This window comes from Ursus maritimus, unplaced genomic scaffold, assembly GCF_017311325.1.
Source record: "Ursus maritimus isolate PB19 unplaced genomic scaffold, ASM1731132v1 scaffold_3, whole genome shotgun sequence".
Lineage (NCBI taxonomy): Eukaryota > Metazoa > Chordata > Mammalia > Carnivora > Ursidae > Ursus > Ursus maritimus.
Genome location: NW_024425563.1, coordinates 7,991,292 through 8,016,891, shown reverse-complemented (window position 1 = coordinate 8,016,891; position 25,600 = coordinate 7,991,292). Strand labels below are relative to the sequence as shown.

Below are 25,600 nucleotides of genomic sequence, written 5' to 3'. Positions count from 1 at the left end.
CTTATTGATGGACATTAAAATTGTTTCTAGTTTAGGGCTATGAGGAGTAAAAGGTTTTCCAGAAGGGTGGGTGAGTTTACACTCGTGTCAGCAATGGATGAGAATTTCAGTTTCCCTACATCCTTACCAACACTAAGGATTGTTAGTATTTTTAATACTGCCCATTCTAGTGGAAGTATCTACCTGTGCTTATAATATGCATTTAGCTAATGCATATTGAGGCCAAGTACCTTCTAATGTTTATTGGCCAAAAGGATATTATCTCTAGTGAAGTGCCTATTTAAGAATTTTGCCCATTCTTCCATTAAAGAGGACATGTGATATGATGAGCACTGGTGTTGTATGCAACTAATGAGTCATTGAACATTATATCAAAAACTAATGATGTATTGTACCTTGGCTAATTGAATTTAAATTAAGAAAGAAGAATTTTGCCCATTTTTCCCCCCTTTTTTAAATTGGGTTGTTTTTCTCTTACATTTGTGGGAGTTTTTAATATATTCTGTATAGGAGACCTTTGCCAAATACATGTACTGCAAATATCTTTTCTCCATCTGTGGCTTGCATGTTTCAGTTTTTTAATGGTGACCTTGATAGACAGCAATTCTTTATTTTGAGGTAATGTATCCATTTTTTATTCTTCTAGAGAAAATTTTTAAATTAGTGAGTTTATAGAGCTGCATAGCCATCACCACAATCCAGTTCTTTTTTTTTTTTTTTAAGATTTATTTATTTATTTAGAGAGAGACAGCATGCACACAAATGGGGGGAGGGTCAGAGAGAGGGAGAAGCAGACTCCCTACTGAGCAGGGAGCCCTATGTGGGGCTCCATCCCAGGACCCTGAGATCATGACCTGAGCCAAAACCCAGAGTCAGATGCCACCGACTGAGCCACCCAGGCACACCCCTCCAGTTCTTTTTTAATACTGCTTAGAAAATCTGCCCTAAGGTCTATATGAAATAATATGGTTATAAAACTTATCAGCAAAAAATTATCATCCCGGGTGTTTCTTCTTGACATGATAAAAGTGATTACTTAGCCCAAGAATAAATTTTATGCATGCCTCCTTTGTTAACACATATCACACTGCGTACTAATCCTTTGCTTATCTATCTGACTGCTCTACTATCTATCTGACTGCTCTACTAGCTCTGAGACGTTCTTCTATGGTATTTAAGAGCCTAGATTGGGAATCGGTTGCATCCTCGCTCTGCCTTTACTGAGCATTTCTGGATCTCAGTGTCTCCATCTGTAAAATGGATGATAAAATATATCTCTCAGGCTGTTTCTTAGAGATCTGTGAGATCATGTTTATACGGTACCTACAGCAGAGCTGGACATAGTATAGATTCACTATTATTTTATCTTCACATCAAGGACATCAAGTTAATTCCTGTCCAGCACCTAACACAATAGATATTTGACTCAACCTACCCTCAAGCCAATTGCCCTTGCTAATCATTTATGTTATAATCACTTGGTAGTAATTTTATTTTGTAAAAATGTCTTTTTATTCCTTGGAAGGAAGTTAATATTTATTATTTGTCCAAATTTATGGTACTCTGAGTTCATTTTTTTTTCTGAAAAACTCTTGTTTATTTTTGCCTCTTTAGCAAATACTTCTGTAGATTTAGAGAGCAGTTTATTGAAGTTTAATGAATTAAACTTAGCTTATTATTATTACTGTAATATTTATTTTGTATGGGAAGAAAAGATCATTGTAGATTCTTTTTTAAATCCCTCTGATTTCATCCTGGAAAGAATACAGCAACATATGTCAAATCATTTCGAGAACATACACATTACATAGTTTTCTTTTAAGTCTGATGGTGACAGGCCATAATACTACTGTATAAATTCTTACCAAGCTGAAGCTTCTAGGCTCAGTTTCAATGTTTTATTTAATATTATTCCCACCAGTTTCTTCTGACAGGGCTCAATCAAGATGTTCGTTAATACCCTCACAAATTGCATTCTGAATGGGTTTACAGTCACTGGCGTTTACTGTGTTAGGGTTTTCACAATAGTACACACGCTCATATTGGTTTATTACTCACCTTAGTTGTTATTGAAGAGACCCTCTCTTTTGTCCTTCGTGCTGGGAAGCGGTAATTTCACGATCCTTGGACACCGTAACAAGATAGCTGGTACATTTCTGAACATGGTAATTTTTAAGTGCTTTCGACTTGCAAAGTAGCAAATTGATATACTTGGGGATTTTCGACAGTTCCTTTCCCAGAGTGAATGACACTCCTGGGACGTCGCTTCGTGTAAGAAAACAAGGCCCCCACCGTTGGCCAGAGGAGCTGCCATCTGGACTCCGAGTCCTGACAAGGAAAGCGTCATCTGCAGTGGGCTAGCATTCAGACTCAGGGTCGCAAACCAGCTCTTACGAGGAGCAAAATGAAGTTGTCAAGAGAATATTTGCCGTGACTCTGCCAGGCGCCATTCAGATATGACAAACTTGCTTTCCTGTTTTTATTAAGGTTTACTAATTCCAGAGAAAGATAGAACTTTTTTTTTTTAATATGTGCTCATCCAAAGGTCAAAACAATTTGAAGCAAGGGCAGGCACGGTCCTGCAATAAAAATGCAGCAGTCTCGCGGCGCAGCAAGTTCACGTAGGGGCTGAGAGAAGTGCTATGTTTACCTCTCTGGAAAGGGCACTTTAATCAAAAGACTGACGGCAAGACAAGCTTTGAATTTGTTGTTCTGTTTCTTTTGCATCTGCATGAAATTGTGTCTTTGAAACCGTGTATTATTGAGATGAGCGATACCAGAGAGAAACACATGCTCTGAAGTAAACAGAAAAATATAGCAGCAGAACGGAGTGTTTTGCCCACTTTTACAGCCTCTGTGGTGGTCATCTGGTAGGAGGGACCGAGGGCTAGAGATGGGTAGAGATGTGGGGGGGGGGGACATTATCCCCATCGTGACACACAGACACTTGGGTCTTTCTTAAAATGTGTGTTTCCTTAGGTGGGTAATGACAGTCACAGGAAAAGCCAGTGCCTGCTGTCTAAACACAGTGTGAAAAATGAAGTTTAAGAGTATAAAAAGCTGTGGTGATGAGATCCAATTCTCCAGCCTTCCTCTCACGGACGGAATAAAAACCGTTCTCTCCCGCAGCGTTAGCACTCCCTCTGGCCTCTCAGCTCCAAAGAAGAGGGCATTCTTTAGAAAGCAGTCTGCACTTGGTGGTTACAGAGTTGGCCTCCTGCTTCTTCTCTAGGGTTCCATTTGTCCCTGCACAGGCAGGCGGCTGCTCCCAAGCCTCAGGTGCAGAAGGTGGCAACTCACAGGCGAAAGAAACAGTAAGCAAGGTTTTATGCATGGTCAGTCTCCATGAATCACATAGCAAGATGGGTGGGCAGTGGGTTATTAGCAGAGATCCAAAATCCTAAAAGAGGACCAAGTCGAGACGGGAGGACCATGATTCTTACTTGCATTTGAATTGGATCCCCAATTGGAGTTATCCAAGTGGGGGTGTGAAATAAAGAGTTGGATATATTATACTTGGATCTCAGAGGAAAGAGCTGGTTTAAACGTAAGCCCCATTGAGGCATGTGCCTGTTGAAGGCCTGGGTGCAGGTGAGGTTGCACAGAGAGCATGAGGAGAGGGATCCAGGAAGAGAGGCATGGAAAACACCCCCGTTGAATTGTCGGGACAGAACCTGGACCAGGAGAAATCAGAACTGACGTACGTGTAATGATTGCTTTAAGACAGAGGGTGGCACTACTGAGCAGAAAATGTTCCTGGGGCATCTGGTAAAGGGAAGGACGCAGGCTGTCAATAGGCTGTGATGAGATGACGGAGTGAGGGGTGGTCTTGTGAAGGCCCTCTGAATAGAATGACTGGAGGAGAATCCACACAGAAGAGAGCAGGACGAGAGGAAACAAGCACATCCAGTACAGGCAACTTTTCCCAGAATTTTTAAATGCCAGAGGTTTACTATGCAAGAGATAGAAGGAAGGAGTAACGGTGCACAGCTCCTGAGAAGGTGGGGCAGGGGTGGGACTCCAAGTACGACCACAGAGAGGACTGGCGTGGTGGCAGCATTTCCACAGTCATGTGCTGAAGGCACGGGCTTGGATTCGTGTAGCCAGTTAGTGTATACTGAATGATTGCGAAACATAGTAGAGGCAGAGAAATGAAGATAAAGTGGGACAGCTCCTGACCTCGGGACAAGCACAGTCTTAGAAGGAGATCGACCTATACACAGATGATGACTGAGTAGCATACGGGCTCCGACAGGTTGCACAAATGTTCCAATGAAAATGCACCTCCTTTTGCTTGGGAGACTCAGAACTTGAATGGGAAGACAACGTTTAGATGTAAAGAATAAGTAGTAATAAACCTGGCAAAGAAAGGGAAAGCGTATTTTTGGTAGTGGGGACAAGTGAGTCATGTTGCTTGCTACAGCTGTGAAACAGAGAAAACACACAAACCACTTAGGTCACTTCTGAATACATAGAAAAATCAGAGAATCGTGCAGCAGTAAAGCCAGAAGCAGAGATCGTTGACATCAGTGCCACACATTGCAGAGTAGGAAAGAACCTGAGGGAGGTGGAAAGGAAGCATGAGCCTCATGACAGAGGGAGAAGTTGAAGACACCTCCTGACACACGCTTAGGTGCTCACTTCTTTGGTGATCCCTGTTTCACCAGTCAGCCTCCACTTGCTGGAATATTCAAGGTCCGAAGGTCTGCATGGGAAGGGGCAGCGTTTTCTGGACTCCACTCACAAGCAGCAGGTGTCCGGATCAGCTGCTTCTAGACAGGGTGATGCTTCACCGCCAGTCTTCACGTCCACAGTTAGAGCAGAGCTCTGTCGTGAGAATCTCTGGGCTTCTCACCATTGCCCTTGTGGATCTCTGTATGTTCTGCTGGAGATGTTACCACAGCCTAATGGGGCTGGAGTGCAGGCTGTGGAAGGTGTGGTAAAGCCTCTGGTTATGAGCTGGGCTGTAAGGGAATAGTACTTCATCCAGTTCACTTGCCTTATGCCACGGGTCTCTGCGGTCTCCTCAGGGGCTGTCAAGGCATCAGCCTTCGTTAGACATTACTCTAACCCTGAAAGACATAGAGGATAGAACCCAGGAAATCCAGTGTCCCTACAGATGAATGAACAATTCAATGGAAAGCTCTTTGTTTCAACAAATATGTTCAGCAATCTTTCATTTGTTTAAACTAAGATTTGCCTGCCTTTGCAAATATAATAGACTGCATGCAACTGAAATTTATCTCTTGTTTTGGCAAAATTGTCTGTCCTCAGGTCATGATTCTGAACGTTGATATGTGTACAGCATGACAGCTCTAGCAGATGTAGAAAATTGTGCTGATTTGCCATTGACTGTGGGCTATACCAGGGTCTCCCAGAATATAGGGAGCCTGGTGTGACTCAGAATGTGGTCCCTTCTCTGCAGACCAGTTAGTCTCACCCAGCCTAGTGAGCGCACCTCAGGCTGGGTCTGACCCCCGCTCTTGCCCCTTCAAGTCAACCCATACAGCCATAGTCTATGACATGTGTCAAAACAAGTCCCATTTTAACATTGTTTTTAAAAGGTCAGTGTAAGGTACAAGTGAAATATGAAGCTACCTGAGATGCTGGATTCAGAATTAAAGTTTGACTCCAGTGCTGCTAAAAAGAGAACAGGAATATGATACAGACTGAAGATGTGATACAAGGTTTGCAAATAAGAGAATTGCGAACGGATGAGGCTGATTGAAAGATAAATGCAGTTATGAACACCGGTACTGACTGCAAGTCTGTGGTCAGAGGTGGTTCCATAGATGGCATAATCACTATCACTTTTCAGAGACAAATTGCACTATTTCTGGGATCCCTGGAGGCCCAGAGAAACTGTCATCAGATAGAATAAAGTTGCCCCAGGTGAAATCAACTAACAACTGATACAGCAAAGAGTAGTGAAAATAACAACAAAACAAACAAAAACAAACTGTAAAATCCCCAGACACCAGAATCCAGAAAGTATATATGCTTTCTTAATTTTTTTCTCTTTTCTTTCTCCTTTTTTATTTGTTTGGATAAGGAAAAGGGAAATAGAAATAGAGACTTATATTCACGCAGTTGAAAAATATTTACTGAGCACCTACCATGGACAGGCACTGCTTAACAGTCATCAGTCGCAAAAGCTGAGCCTTAATGGATCTCAAACTCCAGTGGGATGGAAGGGGGGGGGACAAAAAATAAGCAATAAACACAACAGTGTATAATATACCTGGGAATAATAAATACTGAGATGTATATAGGGCGGGGTGGGGGGTGGGGGGAAAGGAAAGATGCCATTTTAGGTAGGTTATTAAGAGGTGACATTTGAGCAGCATCTCAGGGTAGAGGGTGAGTGGACAGTGTATCCAGGCTGGTTATAAAGAAAATGAACAATTTAAGTGGGAGTGGCAGGTGGCTTTGCTACTTTGCCTTTGACTTCCTAATAGACATCTTAATAAAATTGTTCGTCTAGGACTGCAAGGCAACAGTAACCAAAAAGAGTGTCTGAATATTGTATGATCTGTTACAGTCATTACAATCAAACTGAAATCAGTTGCCTTGCCCAAAAAAAAGTGACTAATTGACATAATGTGATGGTCTCTGAAGAATCTCATTTAATATTGGCAGGTTAATCAGCAGGCTAACAAAACAAGTTCTAGTTGAATACTTACAAGGGAAAATTTATCCTGTGCTTTGGGTGTTCAGTTCGCTTGTTGTCAGGAGGAAAAAAAAAATGAGGGCAAATTTTAGAGGTTTCACGGTTTAAATAAGTATCCCTTTTACCCACTTGAAAAATCTGACACTTATTGTTATTGAATTTTTTGTCATCTCACTGCTCTTCTGTGAGATTGGAGGACTTTGAATTTGTGCCACTTTTATTAACTGCTGTGCCATCGAGAAAGGCTTTCACATCTTAGTTCCCTGGGAGAAGGGCCAGGTAATGGATGGATAATGTGTGAGTCTGCTGGTTTGGTGTCCCGTGAATACAAAAGGGGTGAACAGCAGGTGCAGATGTGACCCGGTGAGGCAGGCACGCTGCATAAGCAGTGTCTTGCCCTGCTGTTAAAGGGTGGTTACCTTTTTTTTTAAGATATGGCAGGGTTAAAGGTCAAGGATAATCAGGGTTGGGTTTTTTTTCTTTTTTAACTTGTCAAACAGTCGAGAAGACAGGATTTGTTCAGAATGCTTTGGCTTTAAGATCTATCCTTTCCTCTTGTCCTTTTCATGACTCTCCGGGTAATGTCTTCATCAAAGTAGGCTGGAGATAAGAAACTCACCCTGAGACTTCCTTCAAGGCAGTGTTTGTGTGGGGCTGACTCAGGCTCCAGCACGCTGGGAGGAAGCAGTGTGAGTCATCATAGCAATTATAGCTATTGATCAGTATTGGTCCAGTAACACACCTTCATCTTCTCCCCTCTGTTCGTTGATATTTGACCACACATATGTTCAAGACCCCACTGTCCTATAGGATCCACTTTGTCCCGCTCACATCTCCGGCTGCCCTCTCTCTCTGCTAACACTCACGTGGCTTTCCCATTTTGATCAGTCAGATTTGCTTACTTGCTTCTTCATCACCTTGACCTCTAGAAGCTTGATCACTTGAAACATGAAAACTGCCCTTTATGTTCATCAGTGACCTCCTAATCCTCAAGTCCAGTGATGTTGGTCAAGCTTTATCCTTCACCTTTCTGGAACACTCAGTAGTTGTGTGTGCGCCTAGGACCCTGCTAGAAGCTGGAGGCACAGAATCCAGCTTTCTGTCTGTAGGGGCATGAGCATATAAAACGATTGCAAAACAAAATGCTGAAAGCAGTAACTGAGGTCTGCGGCTTAATTAACCTGTGGCTTAATACAAAGTGGGGGGAAATAAAAGTTACCTTGAGGAATGAGAATGAGAGCACATTTCAGAGAAGTAACCTTTCTTTAAACCACATTGCCTTGGGGCACCTGGGTGCCTCCGTCAGTTAGGCGTCTGCTTTCGGCTCAAGTAATGATGTCAGGGTCCTGGGATGGAACCCCACATCAGGCTCTCTGCTCAGCAGGGAGTCTGCTTCTCCCTCTCCCTCTGAGCTCTCCTGCTGTCTCTCTCTCACTCTCTCAAATAAATAAATAAAATCTTTTTAAAAAACCATATTGCCTTGATTCTCTTTCCTCATGGTAATTGCTTCTCAAGTCTTTCCTCATCTGCTGGTGCGGGCATACCGTGAGGCAAGGACTTAGCTGGCCACTGGCCCCATTTGACATGCAAATTCCCACTTTCCAGCTCTGTGATCACTACAGGATGGTTCACAGATGGACAATCTGGGCTCCTGTCTCTCTCTTGAAGTCACAAGCTTGTCTTCTGTCTCTTCTCCGCACAGTTGCTGTATTAGAGGGCTTCTCTACCGGAGGACTTCTCTACCGGAGGACTATTGGCATCTGGGGTGGGACAGTTATGTGTTGTATAAGACAAGCTCACACACTGCAGGACTAAAGCATCCCTGCCCCCTGGGGCACGAAATTCCAGGAGCACCTCACAGATGTTCCTGAATCACACCTGAGCGGGCAGAACCACCCCCATCACCACCTTAAATTCACCCTGTGTAAGATCAGACTGAACCTCTTTTCCCCAAACCAGTGCCCTCTTCTGAAATAAAAATGTCTCTGAAAATGTTCATATTTCCTTTAACCTTAAAACCAAGGACTCACCACCAGCTATTCTGTCTGGTCCCCAAATCCCACTGACTTCCTTTCCAGCGGATTTACCTCCGCCTCCATTATGTGACACGCCGTGTTCATGGGACTTCAAGTTTCAATCGCCCCATTCCTAGGATTTCCAGTTCCCTTTCCCTTACAGCACACATCCCAGAACATCGCATTCGTCATGCTTCTCACTTGCCTTCAAACCCACGGTAACACCACAGGGTTAAGGCCGCATAGGTATCAGAAAAGCCCTCCCCCATAAACATTTTAAAATGCATGAGAAAATATTTTTAAAAATCCTTTGAGATGTATAATTGAGCTTGCATGAAAGTGAGAAGGATCCTTAGGGGCCGAAAATGAAGCAAAACCGTGGACCAGCGGCATTAATGTGTGCTAAAAAGCCAGAAGCTGGCCTCGGAGCTTCTGTGCTTCCCTGCAGCTTACGGATTCAGTTTCCATGACTGTGGAGGAAGAAGGGACCGTGCCGAGCGATGAGTTATATCAAACATCCCTTTATGGGGAAAGGATTTCACAGGTCAAGACTCCGTGGAAAAAAATAAAAATAAATAAATAAACAAACATTAAAACTAAAAACCCACCCTACAAAAGACGATAGCATAGGAATTTTCACTGTCCACACCTTGAATTGGGGTAAAGAGAAAGAGAAAGAAATTCTCCCTTGATGGTGTGTGTAATGAAAAGTCAGTTCTGACGCATGTTTACAGGGCCATGTCACATATTTATATGGTTGGGGAAAAAAAAGTGAAACTGGGAATATATTCTAAAGAAGCCTCAGCTTGGAAATACCCCAGGTACCTAATAAAAGCAAATGCAAATTATCCGAGGACACAATTTCAGTGGGATCTCAAAAAATTCCCACAGAAATATTTCCAAGGAACATCATCCCAAAGGAAAAAAATAACCATGAAGTTGTGGGGAAACAAGGTACCATAATTGTGAGTCACTAGAAATAGCTAATAGCATTTTCAGTCCTGCAAAACCTTAAGATATTGAAACTATTGGATCAGGTTGGCTTTTTTTTTAAGGGGGAAATTGAAAATATGATTAAGGAAGATGCTAGCAAAAATAAGAAGTGTCATTTGGAAAAGAACCAAATAAAAGTTATCGAAATCAAAATGTAATCAAAATCAAAATTAAAAGCTTCATGGCGGGGTTAAGTGGGAATAGTAAAATGAAAAACAGATTCTGAAGGAATTTCCCAAAAATCTGCCCAGGTAGACAAAGAATTGTTAAATGTGAAAAAGAGGTTAGAAGCAAGGAAAGGAGATCAATAACATCTAATACGTATCCAATTGGAGTTCTGGAGGAACCCAGTAAAAGGAGCCAAAGCCCTATTTTAGGGCATATTAGCTAAGAATTCACCAGAACTGAAGAAAATATGCAGATTCAGATTAAGGAGTCACAAGGTATGCAAACAAGAGTGAGAAAAATGCCCAGCTAGACAGAAAGAAAATACCAGGTCACCTACAGAAAGAATGGATATTAAGCTGACCTTTGACTTCTTCACAGTGGAAACCTACAGCCACTGGAATATTCTCAAACTGTTGTGGGAACATAACCATCACCCTTGAAAATACCTCCCAGAAAACCATCTATTATGAATAGAGTCTAAATAAAGACATTTTTAGACAAACAAGAGTAACTGTAGATCAGGAAAATATTTAAATTATTAAGTATATAGAGCAGCACCTTCAAAAGAACTTTCTGAGGTGATGAAAATGTTTGCTGTCCAGTGTGATAGCCACCAGTACAGGTGGCTAGGGGACGGAACAACTAAATTTTGATATTATATAACTGTAATTCATTTGAATTTTAATAGCTGCATGTAGCTATTGGCTACCTGTTAGGCAACACAGATAGGATTAATTAGCATAATCGACAAGTGTGAGTTAATGAGCACCTATAGAACAATTAGTAAATTTTTCTCAAGTACCTATAAAGCATTTTTTAATATTTGACCACAAACTGAACTCTGTAAAACAAATCTCAGTAAATTTTAGATTATTGGTATTATGTAGATTCTGTTCTCTGACCATGATCACATTAAATTTTAAAAATCAACTAAAAAGACACTTTTAAAACATGACAGCTTAAAGTAAAACATACAATTAGAAAGTTTACAAGGCACTTGTAAATCTCTGAGTCACAGAAGAATTAATAATCAAAATTAGATTATATGAGATAATATATATTATTAAATGAAAGTGACAATACCATTCAAAACATAAGAAATATTCCTAGAATGGTATTTTGATAAAATTTATAGCCCTGAATGCATTCATTAAAAAATTAGAAAGGCTAAAATCTGTTGAGCTAAGCATCTACCTTGAAAATTAGACAAAGGATCCTAGAATATACATAAAGAAAGTAGAACAGATGAAATAAATGTAAAAGTAGGAGTTAATGAACTATAAGTCAAACATACAAAAAGGATCAATAGGGGCATCTGGTGGCTCAGTTGGTTAAGCATCTGACTCTTGATTTCAGCTCAGGTCATGATCTCACAGTTGTGAGATTGAGCCTGACTCCGTGCTCCTAAATCTTTAAAAAAAAAAAAAATTAACAAATCACAAATAACAGAGGTGCCTGGGTGGTTCAGCCATGAAGCATCTGCCTTCGGCTCAGGTCATGATCCCAGAGTCCTGGGATCGAGCCCCACATCGAGCTCCCTGCTCGGCAGGAAGCCTGCTTCTCCCTCTCACACTCTCCTTGCTTGTGTTCCCTCTCTCGCTGTCTCTCTCTGTCAAATAAATAAATAAAATCTTAAAAAAAAATCACAAAGTTGATTATTTTACAAGTACCATCATTTTAAAAATATCTATAAAGGCAGTTTACCACATTAACAACTAAAAGGGGAAAAACATATTATCATTTCATTAAATGCAGACAAAGCATTGAATAAAATTATATATAATCTTAAAAAAAATTAGCAGATGGGAAATGGAAAAAGAACTCCCTTAAAAAGATGAAATGTTTTTTTAAAAGTGACAGCAACATCACACTTGATGGAATTAAAAGCATTTTCCATAAAATCAGTAAACATAGAGGAGACCCTCATCACCAATACAGTTTAACATTGAGCAATGGGTCATAACCATTAAGACAGGAAGGAAGGTATAAAGAGATATAGATTAGAAAGGAAGAAACAAACTAATATTATTCATAAATAAAAATGTAGGCTTGGGAAAATTAAGATCAGTGGTTAATGATAATCCATTGTTCAGTAGTTCAATCCATGGATCGAACTGATAAGAGAGTTTAACAAGTTTCTGGATATAATATAAACATAAAAATTCAGTTGTATCTCTATACAAAATAGCACAAGTGTTAGAATATGTTATGTTTAAAAGCCTGCCATTTATGAATAAATCTAACAAATATGTGAAAGACCTTTACCAAGAAAATTATAAAATTTACTGAAAAATGTTTAAAAACATCTAAATGGACAGATTTATCATGATAGTAAATAGGGTAAGTGCATCTTTTAAGTTTGTAAATGTCTCACCAATTTATCTAGTAATTCAGATTCATTCAGTTTAAAGTCCTGGCTGGATTTTCTTTTTCTTTTCAATGGCATTGAAATTCATTAATGGCGCAGTAAGTGAAAAGTTCTGTGGTGTTCCGTGGATTTGCGGTGTTGGGTGGTGTGTCCGCAGTGTGTCTGCTTGCAGAGTGTTTCATCATCCCCCGAGGGAAGTCCAGCAAGCAGCTGCTGCCCATTCCTCTCTCCCCCAGCCACTGGCAACCACCAGTCTGTGTTCTGTCCCCGTGGACTTGCCTCCTCTGAATACGAAGTTAAGAAACAAAATCAAATAGGATCCCTATATCATATCATTAACAAAAATTAATTCCAGGTGACTTAAAGACCTAACTGGAATGGCAAAAGGGCGCCTGGCTGGCTCAGTCAGTAGAGTGTACAACTCTTGATCTCAACCTTGTGAGGTCAAGCCCCACGTTGGGTGTAGAGCTTACTTTAAAAAATAAAAAGTATATAGAAATGGTAAAACTTTAAAGTCTTCATAAAAAAAGTAGGCAAAAATATTTTTATCATTTCAGGGCAATAAACCATGAAGGCAATGTTAAATTCACCTAAAAAATAGAATTAGGAATGTTTCCTTATTAAAACCACCATAAAAAGTAAAATTTGCAGGGCACCTGGGTGGCTCAATCAGTTAAGTGCCCGACTCTTGATTTCAGCTCAGGTCATGATCTCAGGGTCGTGAGATGAAGCCCCACATCGGGCTCCACGCTCAGTGTGGAGTCTGCTTGAGATTCTCTCCCTCTCCTTCTGCCCCTCTCCCCACTTACACTCTTTCTTTAAAATAAACAAATAAAATCTTTATTAAAAAAAGTAAAATTTACATTATTATAGTTTTGTAAAAACTATTTTCCTAAGCATTTTCTACAAGTCAGTAAGGCACAAAAAATCCAGTAAGAAAACGGGCAAAAAATATGAACAGATTTTTTTAAATAAGGAAAGATAAATGAATAAACATGGAAAGGCAAACAATCTTATAAGTAATCAGTGAAGTATAACTAAAACCAAAAAGAGGTACTCTTTGTCACTCACCAGTTGTCACAAGTTAACAGCATGATACCAAGGATTGTCAAGGATTTTAAAGTTTTATATACTGCTGGTAGGATTCTGCATTCATACAAGTGCTTTGGATAAACAATTTCAAAATGCACAAACCATTTGACCTAACAATGACACTACAGGGTTGTGCTCAAAACTCTTAGGCATTTTCACAGAGCATTTGAAATAGCAAAAAACTAGACACAGCTGGATGTTGGTTAATACTAGAATTAATAAAGTGTGATATACTCAAAGAGCAACATATCATAATAACGATGATAATAGATAAACGAAGCAGAAGTCTATTTTATTATTCTTTATACTTTATGTAAAAAGGTATTAAACTTTGTGTTTATATAACTTGTATTTGTGTGTGGTAAAATATTTTAACACACATAAATGTATGTGTAAAATATTTCAACATCCAAAATTTTATTTATTTGTTTGTTTACTTATTTGAGAGAGAGTGTGCGTGCACGCACATGGACGGGGAGGGGAGCGGTGCAGAGGGGGAAGGAGAGAGAGAGAATCCACAAGCAGACTCCCCACTGAGCTCGGAGTCCTACCCAGACTCCACCCCAGGACCTGAGATCATGACCTGAGCTGAAATCAAGGGTTAGACGCTTAACCGACTGAGCCACCCAGGCACCCTTTAACATCTAAATATTTTTAAATTTGACTCCCCATTACTTAAAAACTGAAGTGCAAACACTGTGAAAGTACCCAAAACCATTTCTCCAACCATAAATTCTGCTTCTCTACACTGCCCCCACCAGCCTAACTGATTACCCCATAGTTCCAGAAAAAAGTTAGATGTTTTCTGGCACAGCCATTCAGGAGATGCTGAAAAGCTCATATCTTTCTCCTGGTTTTCTAGATCCTACCCTCCCATCGAAGCTGCCTCAGACCTGCCTCCTTATGAAGGCCCTCCAGTCCCCTTGATCCTTGGTAATTATTTCCTTCTCCAAAATCCTGCAGGACCCATTGCCTGAAACTATGGGACCCATTGCCTGCTCCTAGGACATCCAATGTGTATTTTTTCCATCTTATTATGTGTATGCCATATTAGATATCAAGGCATAAAACTTTCATAATTGTAAATTATTGAACATAGTCTTTCTGCTAACTCAGAAGCTTAGCTCGTGAATTAGGTTTTCACCCCTATTCCCCAAATTGTCTCTCCAGCACTAAAAAGGTGCTTATTGATTATGTAGCATGCCATTTCAGTTGCAAAGCAATATTTTGCTACTAATTTAAAAAGTTATAGTCATCCTTTAAATATAAAATAAGCAGAAGTGCATGTATTATCTATCAATCAATAAAACTCAAGGCACAGGATACCAAGTATTTCAGTATAAATGATGGGCCCAGGGTAAGAACTTTTTAATGAAAAAATACAGTTTTTAATGGAAAATAAAAGTAAAGGGAGCAGCCTGTACTCAATCAAATCATCATTCCTGGGATCCAGTTTAACTGTCTTCATTCATTCTATAATGAGGAAGAGAAATATTTAAAATAATTGGTCAGGGCTTTGCCAGTGGAAAAGACTAGAAAAGCATATTATTAAATCCTACAAATAGCATGTGGTTGCATTTGATCACTTTGGTATTACTAGTCACATTTGTTCCTGGGACCATGGTACAAAGGAATTAGCCAGAGTAACTAAGGGGGCTGCAAACACCATGACCTCTATGGAAACTGAGGCCACATTAACACAGAGTGCGTTGACCTCTCCTGTTCTCTTTAATACCGCTCAGAATAATGAACTCCCATCTGATCTGTCACTTCAATTCCATTCAAATTAATAAAATCTAATTCATTTCAATAGGATTCAAAGTGATTTGATTCAGTTCAATCAAATTCTGCTCAGTGGAATCAGTCCTTGATTGAAATCTATTAAGTTCGGTTCAATAAAATAAATTTAAATATTATGCAGTAAAATTAATTTTTAATTAACTAACATTTCAGTTCAGGTCCATTTTGATCTGAACTTCAATTCTCCACTTCTAAATTTGGTCCCGATTCAAATTAATAAAATATAGTAGAATCCAACATAATCCTGAAAGATGCACCAGGAGGCTAATCAACTGCATTCATTTCTATTCATCCCTAATCAAATGAGTTTAGTGACATTCAATCACAGATAGATAAACGCTCACCTTTAACTACCATATTGAGTGTTTATATTATAACTTCAAAATTATGAGTTTCCCAACTTCACAACACTGTCAGTGGTATGAACCCCATGGGACTTTTTTGGATTCATTCTTTGTTTGGTTTTCCTATTAACATAGAATCAGATGGCTGGAAAACAAAAGAGAATATTGTTATCCAGTTTAATAAGCTGATTTCACAAAATGTGTAGACAGCTTGAAATGATAGGCCTTTGTATTTGTGGCATGCCAAGATACAGGATGCTTCGTTTTATTTTTAAAGTTCTTAATCTAAATAGTAGAATACAGGCATTTGGACTCAGAACTACAGTTACGAAATTGGGGGGGAAAAAAGATTACAATGACTATTCTGGAAAAAAAAAAAGTAACTGGGAATTTTAAATGGAGGTGTTACTGCAGTAAACACCACTATCACCTTTTCATATCTTACCTGGGAAGCGAAGTCCTAGATGAGTATTCCGGGGGGACCTGGGCCCTGGCCTCTCAGTATTCTGTGAACTAAACCTACACTGTCATTGCCTCAGGTCAGTATATGGCAGACCTATCTAATGATAAGGATCATCGGGGCATTAGTGACTGAGTCCCCAGATCTCCCTCTGAGATTCTTATCCTATACATCTTTTTTTGTAGGCCAGGGAATCCAGAGTGTTGATAAGAACCTCGGGTAGAACTTCTCTTAGGTAATTTGGAAACCCTTCTCTATACTGATGTCTGGCCAGAGGGAAAAAATACAGAAGCAGTCACTCCACAACTTCACCTCCCAGCCCTCATCTTTCTAGAAGAATCCTGAGACTTCTGTGGTCCAGGTCTTAGAAGTGATGGCATGGGGACAAAGTCTACATGTTGAAGAAGAGAGGCTGCCTGTATTTAAGCCAGAGAAACTCTAGGACTGGCGACCTGTGCCCGGGGGCAAGGGCAGCTGCCAGCCCCAGCATTAGCTGGGATCGTGCACATCTCATACCGAAGGAAGAGGGGAATCTGGCCTGCTCGATCTTCCAAATTAGTGCTATCAAATTCTCTAGAGGGCTCTAAGTAGCTACAGCACCTCCAGTTTTCCTTTTTGCTCCAGCCCAGCCCAGCACTTATTTTATTTTTTTACCTTCCTTCTTCTCTAGGTTAATTGCATGGCAAGGAAGATTTTCACAGGTAGTGAGTGCTTTGTACCTAGCATCTAGAATTACACCAATTAAAAATGTCTCATATCCTCACTATTTGTGCCTCGGCATGGAGTACTGTCATCAGATCAGAGTGGTCAGCTGAAATTGGTGTCGTGGAGGGAAAAAGATTCGGTGGTGCTTTGGTGGAGACAGGATGGAAGAGAAAATGGGAGATTTTTCAGAGCAGGAGTTACTTCTTTAGAAAGCAGATCCATCGGGCGCCTTAGGGGGCTTCAGGCAGCCAGGATGCTGCTAGACGTGGGAGGACCGGCAACGGGAAGGAGCTGTTTCAGGGAGCACTGCGCAGAGCTCTGAAAGGCAGGTTTCTGCTGCAGTTCGTACCTGCTCTGTTTGCGCTGCTAGAGAGCCCCCTGTGATTCGCTAACAGAATTTGTAGATATATAGATAGTAGTAGATAAAATAAAACTAGGTTTCATCAAGCTGAAAATATGCTTTTATTTTTTCACTTTGGAGACTATAAAGCCCTGTGGTATTGTTTTTAATATCCTCTAGAAGTGGATGATGTGGAACTAATTAAATGTCCCAGTGACCATACGGGGTCTTCTCTTAGAACGTGCCGCGATAACATGTATTTGGGCAGACTGTCAAGGTACTTTGTGTAGCCCAGAAGTTTTGAAGAACCCATCTTGAAAATCACACAGATGTACCACGTTTTCATCAAGAGGTCCCCACACACCTGACCTTAGGTCTCTCTCAACTTGTTAGTGGGGAAAGTAGCAGGGATCTCTTGGTTTCTTCAAGTCCAGAGAAGCAAGTAGCCTCTTTCCCTTCCTCCTTCGCCCGTTAGTCATGCAAACAATAGTGAACCCTTCAGCATGATGAAGCTTGATCTTGAGCACAGTGTCGTGATTATATTTAATTCAATCTATAATCTGGTTGTTTTAACACAATGTGCCTTACTTTGATAATTTAGCTTCTAGTCAACTTTGAATATGGTTTATCAGTACTAATCTTGTCCCAGTGGTTACGCCTACTGAATGTAGTTAACAGAAATCTTTGTATTTTGAGGTTACGGAAGTTCTTAAACCCGTGGCCCTGGATAATTAAATTATTTCTCTTCTAACCACTTCTTATTCTTGTCTTTTGAAAGTCTTTCCATTTTTATCTCCTTTAACTGCTTTTCCCCAGAGCCAATTAACAGGTAAATAATGATTTGTAAAGCAAAGTGTAGCACTTCATTAGCATAGCGCCGGAATAAGGCAATTCTTTGTTCAATGCAAATTGAACCATTTTCTTGCTGAATATAAAATATATGCCAAATTAATGCTTTATTTTAGTTACAGTGATTTGATTTAACCAAAATGTGCCAATGCTAATAACAAAGGGTACGATTTGCTTTCTCCCTGGTACATGTGTTTCTTACTGGCATTCTTCTGTTCATGGCAGATGGAGAAACAGCTAAGTTAAACATTTTGTACTGTGCTTAACTTATTTTCCTTGGAAGGAGAACAAAATAGCTTCGATCTGGCGTCACCTTCCCTGGGAACAGTAGCCATATAAGGTTATACATGATTTGAGTCAAAGGTGAGGGATGGGGGAAGAACTGGGAAATTGGGCCACTCTTACCTGCTCGATAGCATGTTGCCTCCTTGGACTGAAAAGAGGAAATGTCAGTGCAGATCATCACGCTGGGTCCCACCCTGGTATCTAATAAGAGTCCGTCCCTGCAGGAACTGAGGGTCCTGCCAAGTAAGATTAGCTCAGAGCCTAGATCCCACACACAGCTTAGCCTTCCTGCTGGAACACCCACTGCCCAAACAAGATGACAAAAAAACTTCCTCTCTGGAGGCTTCTCCATACTCCCTCCAGGTGCTGTTAGAAATCAGTGGGCTCTCTCATCCATTTCCCCTGCCACACATTTCTCAGAGTCTCATGCTAAAGGAGAGGCTGATAATTACCTTGCTCCTTTTACTGACGTTGTTCTGATTTTTATAAAGAATACTGAACCACATTCAACTTCTCTCATTTATGCAATTTACTGTCACTGTCTATAATGAAAATATAACCATGTTTGGTTGTTTCTATCGGTTGCTGAAGAAATAATTTGAAATCGAGCTGAGGTTTTAGATATGTACTCTTCCAGGGGCTGTTTGAATGACAAGTAGGACAAGGGAGTTTCCTGCTAGACCATCCATCAACCCCAGTTCTACAGATGTCTGGCGTGTTTCGTCCTCTCTACCATATTGTTGGTATCTCCTAGTTTCCAAAACAATGATAGTAACCAAAATTTCCTTTGAGGGAAAGAACTTAGCATTAGGTCACCTTGAAGATATGCAGTGTGATAAATAGATGTGATAACCAGTCTAGGTCATATTTCTACATTTTGGGGGTCAAGTTGTGGTTTGAAAGGCCCCAGGGGCATTTGCAAGGTCAGCATGGTACTGTCCACCTTTGCCCTCTTCTTGCTACATGGCCTAGAGATGGAATCAACAGAGACCTTATTCAGATTACTGGCCAGATGGCCTGGTTCAGATTTTATAGTTTCCATAAATGGAATTTTTCAAGCCTCGTTTTTTGAAACTCTTGACCGTATCGAAAGAGAACAGTTTATTATTGGTTATTCCAACAGTAGGAAGCATCTCAGTTTGGATACTTTACTCTTTACCCTGATGGAAAGAGAAGGGAGAAGCAAGCAAACAAGCAAACAAACAAAAACACCTTGAATGTAGAAAGCAAACACAGCTCTCTTTATTTGGGACATGGCCCAGATAAGCAAAAGGTAGAGTTTCAGAGTGGACCCTTATCTCAAAGAGCTGACCTCTTCCTCCCTTCAGAACAGGATCCTGAAATCTCCCTTTCTGCCATTTACCAGATTGAGTCAAATATATTTTTTAAAATTCTTGTGCTATAAATGATCTTGCAAAGGGAAAAAATTAATAACTTTTCCAAATTCAGTCAACACAACCGGAAAATCTAGAAATGCATATGAAGTAGGAGGCTGTCTAACTCTTTTCCAAGTTCAGAGTGTTTGCTCATTTATTACATCAAGCCTGAACCTCCCAGGAGAGTTTCATGACTTTAAATTGCCCACCCTAAAAACAATCCCATTTACAATTGCACCAAAATGTATAATAAATTTCTAGCAATAAAACTAACCAAGGAGGTGAAAGACTTATATTCTGAAAACTATAAGAAATTGAAGACAACTCAAACAAATGGAAAGAGATACCATGCTCATGGATTAGAAGAATTAATGTTGTACTACCCAAAGCAATCTATAGATTCAATGAAATCCCTATCAAAAAACCAGTAGCATTTTTCACACAACTAAAACAAATAATCCTAAAATTTGCATGAAACTACAAAATACCCCAAATAGCCAAAGCAATCTTGAGAAAGAAGAACGAAACTGAAGGTATCACAATCCCAAATTTTAAGATACATTACAAAGCTGTAGTAATCAAGACAGTGTAATTCTGGCATGCGCGCACGTGCATACGTACACACACACACACACACACACACACACACACACGACATGTATATCAATAGAACAGGATAGAGAGCCCAGAAATAAACCCACTCTTATATGGTCAATTAATCTACCACAAAGAAGGCAAGAATATACAATGGGGAAAAGACAGTCTCTTCAACAAAAGTTGGAAAACTGGACAGCTACATGCAAAAGAATGAAACTGGATTACTGTCTTACACCGTACATAAAAATAAACTCAAAATGGATTAAAGACCTAAAGGTAAGACATAAACCCTTAAAACTACTAATAGAAAACATAGCCAGTAATCTGTTGGACGTCAGCCATAGTGACACATTTATGGATATGTCTCTTCAGGCAAGGGAAATAAAAGCAAAAATAAACTATGGAGACTACACCAAAACAAAAAGCTTTTGCACAGCAAAGGAAACCATCAACAAAACGGAAGGGCAATCTACTGACTGGGAGAAGATTTTTGCAAATGATATATCCAAAAAGGGGTTAATATCCAAAATATATAAAGAATTTATACAACTGAACACCCAAAAACCCCCAAATAATCTGATTAGAAATGGGCAGAGGATGTGAATAAGACATTTTTCTGAAGAATACATCCAGATGGCCAACAAACACAAGAGAAGAAACTCACCATCACTCATCATCAAGGAAATGCAAATCAAAACCTCAAGGAGATATCACCTCATGCCAGTCAAATAGCTATTACCTAAAAGACAAAAATAACAAGAGTTGGCAAAGATGTAAAGAAAAGGAAACCCTCATGTACTATTGGTGGGAATGTAAATTAGTGTAACCACTGTGGAAAACAGTATGGATGTTCCTTTAAAAATTAAAAATAGAACTACCAAATGATCCAGTAATTCCACTACAGAGTATTTATACAAATAAAACAAAAACACTAACTTGAAAAGATATATGCACCCCTATGTTTATTGCAGCATTATTTATAATAACTAAGATATGGAAGCAACCCACGTGTCCACTGACTGATGAATGGATAAAGAAGATGGTGTGTGGGGGGGGGAGGGGATGTGTGTAATAGTATATCACTCAGCCGTAAAAAAGTAATGAGATCTTGTCATTTACATCAACATGGATTGACCTAAAGGGTCTTATGCTAAATGAAATAAGTCAGAGGAAGACAAATACCATACGATTTCACCTATGTGTGGAATCTAAAAAACAAAACAAATGAACAAACAAAAATCCAGAGTCATAAATACAAAGAACAGGCTGGTGGTTGCCAGAAGGGAAGGGGGTGGGAGATGGGTGAAACAGGTGAAGGGGATTGAGAGGTACAAACTTCCAGTTGTAAAATAAATAAGTCACGAAGTTGAAAAGTACAGTAGAGGGAATGCAGTTAATAATATTGTAGTAGCGTTGTATGGTGACAGATGGGGCCTGCACTTACTATGATGAGCATTGAGTAATGCACAGAATTGTCAAACTGCTATGTTGTACCCCTGAAACTAATATAACATCGTATGTCAACTATACTTCAATAATAAAAATAAACAGTCTACCTTTTAAAAAAAAAACTATTGTGTATCTACGACAGTACTGCAGCAGTCCTCATGAAATTCCAGTATGGCTCTTGCCTCGTTTTTATTTCTGATCACTTGCACAGACACTGGGACAAGTGTCTACCTAGCATCCCAAAAGGGCGTTGAGTTCTTATAATGGAATTCTAGCCATATACCTGAAGATTTTAATTAACCGGCCTTCTTGGCTTCCTGGCTGGAACCACCCCCAATAGATTTCATTCCCTCCCAGCTTCCTGTAAGAGAAGCTGTTCCTAGGACCTCCCCTCCTCCCCTTCCATTCCCACCCCTGCCTGCTGCTGCCTAGCTTCATCTTGCCATCATTCACCTGGAACTCCTTTCAACAAAGTCTCCTGTGACCTTCAAGCTGTCAAACTGAAAGAAAAAGTTAAGATTCTCATCTCCATGCACTTTGCTGTGAAATCTGGAAATTCTGAACACAGTGTCTTTTGGAAGTTCTTTGCTTATTTTCCCTCTACCCTCTCTGACTACTCTCTCTCCTGGCCTTCATGATGGCCATCTGCCTCTCTTTTTCTTCTCCAAATGCTCCTGTAATCCAAAAGATCTCAATGGCATCTCTCCTGCTACCAGTATTTTCTCATTTACCCTCATGGTTCCTAAAATGGGATTATCAGCCCGAAGAATGGTCCTAAGATCCAGACTTCTACAACCAATTGCCTATTTTATGTATCAAATTCATCATCCTTCCCTAAACTTCTTATCTTCCTACCTACCCTGTTATCTGCCTTGGCAAAACACATCACCCAAGCCAGAAGCCGGGGGGATTACTCCACAACACCTTCTTCCTTACCATCCCTCCCACCCTAGTCCTAACAATCCCACACCAGTTATACCTTACTAATCTCTTTCTAATTTATCTTCCTCTCCATTTCCACTCTATTTTATTATTTCTTTCTGTGTTAACATAGGAGCATCACATCTGGCCTCCCTGACTTCATCCCCCAGAAATCTGTTTTTCTTCTTACTGTGTAGATCTTTAAAATATAAATTTGATAATTCCCTGCATAAAATCCTTTAATTGGTTCACATTACTTGCAGGATGAAGTTAAATCTCTTTGTGTTGGGAGGAAATAAACACTGAAAAGCAAGAATAAACCAGTGCAAAGTAATTTCTTATTTGGACAAAGATCTTGTGAGGTGATTCCCTCATCTACTGCCATGCCTCTTCAGCCCTATTTTACCATATTCCACCTATACACTCCTACATGTGTTTTCCATATAGAACTTTCTCTCTCTGATTTTTACATTCTGCTGCCTCTGCCTACAAGCCTTTACCTCTCTTACATCTTTATTCACCTGGGTAATGCCCATTCAGCCTTCAACACATAGGTCAACTATGTTACCTCTTCTAGGAAACCTTCCTTCATGACCTCCTTTCCCTCGCTCAGGCCCCTGTGTGTGTCGCAAATCTTATGACCCTCAATCCATATCATTTTCCTCCATCAATTCTGCTGACTTTCTTACCATGTTTGACACTCAGTGGAAACTCAAGTGATGTTTGATGATCGGATGAATGAGTGAATACATGAGTGAATATTAGGCCAAATGATAGAGGCAAGTATATTGTATCAGAGCATTGTACAATGTCTTAGGAGATACAGTGTCAAACTTCTGGTTTGGGAGAAAATCTGCAGTGTGATTGAGAGAATCTCTTCAGCTTTCTAAACCTCGGTTTCCTTACCTGTAAAATAAGAAGATGAGACTGAGACACAATGAGGGTCATTTGGCTCTGATAGTCTGTGATCCCCCCTGACTGTCACTTCTCAGAAAATCACAGCTAGTCATGAACTCAGTTGTAATTCACAGAATCAGTGCACCGTCTGTATGCCTTCATCGTGGATGTCCCCATCTGGCCAGCCCGTCTACTGAGTAGACACCTAAGTTACTGAAGCTTGAATGTACAAGCTTCTTCCAGGGAAAGAGGTGCCTATCCTGGTGGGAAAACTTAGGCTTACCGTTCCCTGTTGTATTTTTTATTAAATATTCCTGTGATTGAAATACATTACTTGTAAGAGGGTAAAGTGATGTTCAGCCTACCAGTGTGTGATGCTTCCTCTGGGGATGGGCGTGTACAGATGATGTCAACATGGTCAAGCCTACTCCACCTCACTGTGTCTTTCCCCTTTCTCACAGATGGAAGCCCTTATACCTGGTGGGTCGGCAAAGCCAACGAGAAGCATTACTACTGGGGTGGCTCCGGGCCGGGAATTCAGAAGTGTGCCTGCGGCATCGAGCGAAACTGCACGGACCCCAAATACTACTGTAACTGTGACGCAGATTACAAGCAGTGGTGAGTACAAGCTCCCCTCCCAGTGTGCCTTTAGGTCAGACTAATTCGGTAGAAGAGAACATTTGAAAATTGCTGAAATAATAAGAGATTGGGTAAGCAGTGTTTGGGAGCTAACCCAGTTGACAAATGTCAGGAACGCACTGAAAAATGTAAAGGCAGAGAGAGGTCAGTGTTACGAGGGTGTGCATTTAGAAATAAACGGACACATAATTGATGTGTTCCTATTTTATTCAGAGAGAAGAATAATGAGCCATGTAGCAAAAGGTGATTTACACTATGAAATGTGCTTTGTAACAATAGAGGGAATGGCCATGGGCAGGGAGCCCGTGTGCAGGCTGTGGGAGCGTCCACGGTGAACAGTCTCCTTCCGTGAATGCTTCCACTTCCTGCCATGTTTGCTTTGAGTAGCTGCACAAGAAAAAAGGAGGGGGGAGGGGAAGGGAAAGGAAAAAGTCGTTCTTTGCTCTATCTTCAGCAACAGTGCTCGCAGATCTCCTTTTCCTTCATGCCCTGAACTGTTTATAACCTGATACAGATCAGTTCAAGAAAGATCTATTTCGGTTTCTTTCATCCCTCTGCTGGCTTTTGTTCTGCTTCACAGTGAATGGCTGGGTCTGTGTCAGTAATAGATAAAGATAAAATCAGCTGTCATTCAGCATGAAAAAGAGAGGCCCCAGAAGTTTCGGTGCAAGACTATAAACCTAAGTAGGACTCTCCCCAGAAGCACACATCGTTCACCTGCTTCTCACAATGTCAGGAACACAGAGGGGCCCCTATGTGCTCCACTCCTGCCTCTGGTCAGCAGCAGAGAGCATGGCTCTGGCTCTGAATTTCCTCAAGGACACACACAGTCTACTTCAGTCTGCTTCTGTTTCACACTATTCAGAAGGACAATTGACAAGTTCATTCTACCAGTTAACTGAAAACTAATTCTGAATGTAAAGTCATATGATTTCCAGGTCGGGTGTCAACCTATTTTCCAAAAGCCATTTTTCTTTTAGTAAATGAAATGAATTACCAAGCCTATATATCTCAGTGTTTTAGAATCGTGCATGTATGTATGTGTGTGCGGAAATAGCTACCATTATTCTTTAATTGTGGTTTATTGTAAAGAGAAAATCATGATATTCTGTTTTTAATTTTATTTGTTCAAAAGATGCCTCTACACACATATTCATTCACACACTCCACCAAGATTGGCAGTCAGGAGAGCGGAAGCCAAAGGCAGGGCTCTGAAGTTAACTTTTCATTCATTCACTCAGTCACTCATTAACTCAACAGATATTGATTGACTCTTATGTGCCAATGACTCTTCTAGGTACGAGGGACAAAACAGTGAATGACAAGAACAAGAATCCTTGCCGTGATTTATGTTCTTATTGTCACTTTTTACTAGCTGTATGTTCTTAAGCAAGTTCCATAGACTCAAATTGATTTGTCTCTTCAACATTGACTCCCAGTCTGTTTGAGAAGCTGACTTTGAATGCATTCTGTCCAAGTAGGAGACATGGGAGCACTGTCCCAGATGGCTCATTGTCTAGCAATGCAGAGTGTTCATCCTGCCCCAGAGGACGGTTGAGTATGCAGGGAAGGGAAAATCTAGTGCACGCATCCACGTGAAATTCATTCTTGTCAGACATCGTGGTCAGTGCT

The 25,600-nt window shown here is 40.3% G+C and overlaps 1 protein-coding gene across 1 annotated transcript in view; it reads left to right on the top strand.

Annotated features, from left to right (window-relative positions):
• CNTNAP2 (contactin associated protein 2) overlaps window positions 1–25,600 on the top strand; it is a 1,324,851-nt gene that overhangs the window by 896,790 nt on the left and 402,461 nt on the right. The window contains exon 14 of the mRNA XM_008697394.2: window positions 23,791–23,947. Coding sequence (XP_008695616.2) covers window positions 23,791–23,947 — 157 coding nt within the window. The remainder of the gene's footprint in view (window positions 1–23,790; window positions 23,948–25,600) is intronic.